A 6,102-nucleotide genomic window follows, 5' to 3' on the forward strand; every position below is an offset into this window, starting at 1 on the left:
GAAGGAGTGGGTAGAGGCAAGGTGGGTAGAGGCAAGCCAGACGCAAAAGGGGAAAGAGGAAGAAGAAGAAGAAATAGAAATAGTGAGAAGGGAAGATAGAAATAGTGAGACATAGATTGGAAGAAATAGAGAGGAAGATAAAAATAAAGAAATGGTGACAAAGGAGGATGGAGAATAGAAGTCGAAGAAGAAGTAGAAAGATAGAGGAAGAATGAAAGGTAGAGAAAGAAGTTAAGACACAAATATATAGGAATATAGAAATAAAGAAACTGAAAGACTGTGAGACTGAATGAAATTAGAGAAGAAGATAATTTGGAGAGAAAAAGAGAAGCTGAAGAAGAAGATGAAAAGAAGGAAAGTAAGAAAAGAAGGAGCGAGAGAGACACGGAGTTCTGAAGGCGTAGACGCCTTGTAGTCAAGGGGTCCTGGGTTCGATACCCGCTTAGTAGTTTGGAACAAATTTAAACTGTGGGTCCAGTAGCGATTAGACTACTTAAAACGGAACTCAATTTAGTAAACGAACAAAGTTTTTCCCAACTCGAAAGCTATTTTGCCTCGCAAATAGCCTGTGACAAAATGAACAGATGTAGTGAACTCGTCCTGTAACAAAACCACTTTTCCACGCTTTCCCTTGCAGGAAGTCGTTTGGTGATCGGTCTCGAAAAGGGTTTTATGGGACCATGAGTACTACATCAGGCCGCGTGCGAAAGTGGAGGACCGGTCAGTGTACCACTTCCACTTAACCTTGGAATCACTTTCTTCAGATCCAGTCTCTTTCTCCTGGCAGACCGCCTTCATTCAGTTGGGGGTGTTAGTTCTTCACCCTCCCGTGAACTTTACGGACATCGACACCTTTGGCACGTTTTTCTTTGGAGACATGGGCTTCTGAAGAGCGAGTCGAACCGGTCCCTCGCCGCCGATTGGAAACTGGCATCTTTCATTTCACGTTACAAAAAAAGAAGAAAGCTTGTTATTTTATTGTTAATAACAAAAATAAAGTTCAGTTAGTAATAGTACACGAACAGACTAGCCAAAGTAAAAAATGCGTTATACTGAAAAATTGTAGCATAAATTTCATGAGCCAGGTAATATTTTCTTATTCTACCATTTAATACAGTCAGTGGTCTAATCGGTGTCGGGCCTCCGTGCCAGAGTGGTCAGCGCTACGACGCCAGAGGTCCCGGTTTCGAATCCCTGTTAGGACTTGGATGTTTGTGTTTGTTCGAAAATGAGAAAACGGATAATTTAGTAACAATTCACAAATGTGAAACCCGAGAAAAAATTAATAACGAGGGATACTACCGCTTAGGGGTATTCCTAAAAAAAAAAAAAAAGTTGATAGGGCGTCTGACTGTCACGCGGGAGATCCGGGTTCGATTCCAGGGGTGGGCGATCTAAGGTCGGAATTTTTCTGGCCTTGTCCTCGCATAAAGCGGCTCTAGGGCTCACCCAGCCTCAAATAAATGGGGTACCCTGGGGGGGGGGGGGCGCAAAGGCCAAAACGGCAGAGATCGAGAATGTGTGTGGCCCTACCCCCAAATCCCCTAAATGTGCCTTCATGGTACGCTGCTATATGCACGGGGAGCTTTAACTTTTACCTTACTACTTAATATAAATAAATGGCTCCACAGTTTTCAAAATTCCAAAAACATGACCTTTATGTGAGAGGTTCTCAGGGCGTGAACTTTATTATTATAATTTCTCCTTTAACTTTCATAGATCTTTCTTGAGTGTTGCGCTTAAAAGTTAATAATAACAAGATATATTAACTATGCAACTAATTTATGATGTGTATAAAATGTGAAAAATAATGAAAAATAGTTGTAGTTGAAGTTCACTCATCTGGTAGATCGAGTAGAAAAGTCTCCCCAAGAATATTACAATAACAGTAACTTTGAAATTAAAATGTTTATCTTCATTAATCTATGCGAGTAATAGTCATTATTTTATTATACTCCCTCTGTCCCATAATTATTGTCCGGTACACCTTTGTTTGTTGTCCCATAATAATTGTCCGATATTCAAACTGTGACATTGGTGTATACAGAAGAAGAAAATTAAACACGGGAATGAGTCATACAACTTTATTACTCAAGGATCAGTACAAATTGCCCGATCAAGTATCCAAAAGAACCTAAATGAAAAGTAATCAATACAAAGTGACCAAGAAGTTCGACAAAATATATTGTTGGCAGGACGTTTCGGCGGTTTAAGTGTGCTTTTTGCATATGGGGAATCCTGTAGTTGTCCCCACCTTTGGAGTCGCATAATTTCAATGAGACAGGACTGCAAAGTGAAAAAGATGTTGTTGAGCTTGTCGCGTGTCAGATCAGAGAAAGATGTTTCAACTGCGGCGATCAACTCATCAATAGTTTGTGGAGCTGCCTGATGCTGGAGAGACTGAATTGCCCGGAAGTACCCCAGATCTAAAACATTAATGTCCGGACTGTTTGGCCGTTGGCATAGGAGATCCAAAGTGATTCCACTGGCCGCTGCAGCATCCATCCAGGCGCGGTCATTGGGAACGATATGCGGACGCGCATTGTCCTGCTGAACGGACACCTGGATTCTCCCTGCGCGCAGTCCACGAGGCCATTGTGCATCTATTGCTGGGATTAACTTGTTAATGAGCATGTCCCGGTAAACATCTTTGGTAACAGTTAATGGTTTGGTGACCATTGTACCAGCAGGACGAGCCTACTGTTCCTCTTGGCAGGTTCCTTGCTGACGAACGGCCAAATGCCTAACTTACCATTAAACCACTGCTTGCGACCAGGATCCCAACGAGGCCGGGCGACGGCAGCCAGAAACATGATGTTGGGAATAAAAGATTTGCTTTTACATGTTCACTGCGGGTCTGGTTCGTTGGACAGCAAGTACAATTCCTGACCGTCCTTCATCAGGTAGAACGATTTTTCATCCACATGAACTGTCTCCATCATCATGTTGAACTTCGGATTTCCGCTTTCAGGACAAGCGACTGTGGTAGGATCCAGCATTGACAAGGCAAATTTTAGACGTGCCGTCTTGTTGCTATCAGTCAATAATGGCTTCAGCGCATTCGTATGCACTCTGATCTCTCCTGCCTTCACACGCCTGTGTAGGGTACTCTTAGCAACATTTAGCGCCACTGCCATTGAACGAATATTCTGCCGCTTTCGCAGCGGTAGGTGCTGTAGTCGTTGTAGGGCGAGATCCTTCTTCTTTGGTCCGACTTTGCCTTTCATCCGAGATGCAACCGCAGCACAAATGGCCCCATTTTTCAACGATTGCCGCCCCTGTTGCCAAATGTGACGTACTGTTCTCGTACTTACATGAAATTTCTTAGCCTCACTTGTCATGACACCTTTCTTCACTACCCCAGCCGTAATGTTTTCAAAGAGAAACTCGTGCACTGCCTGTCGTTTACTGTCCGTGAGGTTCTTGCTACCCCTGTCGCTTCCTATCATGGTTTGTGTGTTCATGGCTGTTCTTCTCACATGTACTCACTGAAGGAGTGCTCGCTCTACTAACGACTTGCAGCGTGCCTTGCTAGACCGGTTGCCATACAGTGCCACACCAGTGTGTTGCAACCCAACGCCTCCTTTTGGTAATCGTCTAGGCGGTATTTCTTGCTCGTTGCGATAAGGTCACGTTGTTCCTCTTCACAATCTTGAAGACTGATCTACTGTGCCTCTCCTCATCCGTGTGCTTTCCATCTGCCTCTTCGTCTGTAATTCCTGTACTACCACTTTTGCATACCGGACTATAATTATGGGACAGAGGGAGTAATAATAATTATTATTACTATTTCTACTCTATAAAAATTGACAATTGTTTGATCCCCTTACAAAAGTGTCTGGCGACGACCATGCTTGGAGACCTCCGTGGTCTAGTGGTTAACCCTATATGAATTCCGGAAAGGAAAAAAAGATGATGGTCCCGAGGCGAGACTTCTTGCCGTCTCGTCATGCACAGAGGGCGCCATTCAAAGCTTTAAAAAATATATATGTATACAATAAAGAATATGCGACGGAGAAATTTACACTTGGCAGAGGCAAGGGGAGAAGGAAAATATACAAGATGTTACTCGGCCCTTGTTTCCTTTCAAATGCATTACTGGAAAACTCTCCACTACTTTGGAGGGACACTGTGATACGAGGTATGCTTCGAAATTCTCAGCAATCCAAGCAATTCGTTCACAACTTGACAATGTTATTGCAGCATTTGAAGAAATCTGGGACAATTCTGTGTTTTCTGACAGCTCATCTCAAGTGAAATGTATTCGGAGCCAAATTGATTTATGTTTGTTTGCTGCCTCGTGTTTGGGGATAAAAATTCTCAACCAGATTTCACGAGTGAACAACGTTATCCACAGCAAGGACATGAGTGTGGACAGTGCAGCCAATTTCTCTACTCGAATTAAAAGCTTCTTTGCAAGATACTCGAGACTCTGGACTAGAAAATATTCTTTCTGAATCCTTTAATATATGTCAGGCAGTTTGATTTGAAAGTGTGGTTTTGAGGAAAAAAAGATCATGCAAGAAGATAAGATTGAGTCTTGAAGAAAGTGAAGATACAGTTTTAACACCGCAGCAGAAATTTAGTGTAGACTTTCACAACGTTTCAGATAGTGTCCTAATGCAAATGGAGAGCATATTTAATTTAGAAAAATTACATTCTTACGTGAGAGGTTACATAATGTAAATTTTATGACTAAATTTCCCCATAATTTATATATTTTATTGAGCGAAAAGTGTAACAGTTAATAACAAGATAAAATAATTATGCATTAAATATATTACCTGTATGAAATGTAAAAATTAAACATAAACATATAGAGTAGAGAAGTCCTTTCAAAAATATATTGTTACTTAATGCTGAGCACAACAATGAGAAAGCATAATGTCCAATGTTCAATATTTGTACTATCAGTTGACTAACTAACTAACTAACTCCCTAGCCTTCTTAAACCCGAAGGTTCATGGCTGCAGCAACACAGGCCTTCCATCTTTCCCTATCTTGAGCAAGTTCTATATACTCTTTTTCATCCCTACCGATTTTCCTTAGGTCCATCTCAACGTTGTCCCTCCATCTTCGTCTTGGCCTTCCTACAGGTCTCTTACCATCAGGTTTCCCAACAAGAATCCTGTAAACTCCTCTTTCTTCTCCCATTCGTGCCACATGGCCTGCCCACCTAAGTCTTCTTGATTTAATTATTCTAATAATATGTGAACATGAATACAAATTATGTAGTTCTAAATTATGTAACCTTCTCCACTCACCTGTCTCCTCATCCCTTTTAGGTCCAAAGATTTTCCTAAGGAAAACTACACATCATTAGTTAAATTATGTGCTACAGTTTGTATCAGTCCATCACCTGCCTTACAATTCACTGATGCTAAGGAATTCTGTCTAGTTTTACGTATATTTATGTACCTTATAAGCAATACTCATAGCTCTAAAAAAATAGTAATTATTTGAGTTTTCGTACTTCATTTTTGACTTCTTAAATACAGAGTTTGTAAATTAAGACATTCCAAACATTCCTCGTATTTATGTTTCATAAGAACTTTGAGTTTTCATGCACAAAGGGAGATTTCAGCAACAAGCATCACTTGGAAACGAAACCTTCGGTTGTAAGTGTAATATGTCGTATCGAAGAGACACGACAAGCTGCACTTGTCAGTTCTGAGTCGCTAGGACTGGGTCGTTGTCTCAATAACGTGCATCGTGTCGCCTCGGTCTGCAATGTCTCTCTACCCCTGTCGCTTCTCTCTGAAAGCATGCCTAGGCTCGATCTTGTCTCGTTCTCGTTTCGATAAGTCTCGTCTCGATGTTAAGAGGCCCTCCTCAACAATCAGCATACTGTTGAATTCTGAGGCGAGACGAGAAATGCCTCGTCTCAGTACCATATACAATATATAGAACTTCACTAAACTTCATGGCCAAGCGGCTATCTCATTGGTTATGCGTGGTTCGGGTATCGAGTCCCATCGCCACTGTTGTCTGGCTCTCGAGTAACATCTAGAAAGAAGGAAATGTATTTATTTATTTAACCTAAAGTTTCAGATACAGTTCTGAATGACCATTTTACACTGAAACAGTAACAGGAGGAAAACA

General features: G+C 41.4%; 1 protein-coding gene across 1 annotated transcript; it reads right to left on the bottom strand.

Annotated features, from left to right (window-relative positions):
* Positions 1–2,846: 2,846 nt before the first annotated feature.
* LOC145995075 (uncharacterized) lies at positions 2,847–3,449 on the bottom strand. Its single transcript, XM_083131608.1, has one exon. It carries the CDS (start codon positions 3,447–3,449, stop codon positions 2,847–2,849), a length of 603 nt encoding a protein of 200 aa, XP_082987734.1.
* Between the last annotated feature and the right edge of the window lie 2,653 nt (positions 3,450–6,102).

This window comes from Lepisma saccharinum, chromosome 11, assembly GCF_977018435.1.
Source record: "Lepisma saccharinum chromosome 11, izLepSacc3.1, whole genome shotgun sequence".
Classification (NCBI taxonomy): domain Eukaryota; kingdom Metazoa; phylum Arthropoda; class Insecta; order Zygentoma; family Lepismatidae; genus Lepisma; species Lepisma saccharinum.

Bases quoted from the DNA above. Each gene is read 5' to 3' on its own strand.
- LOC145995075 (XM_083131608.1), bottom strand. From the start codon at position 3,449: ATGATAGGAAGCGACAGGGGTAGCAAGAACCTCACGGACAGTAAACGA.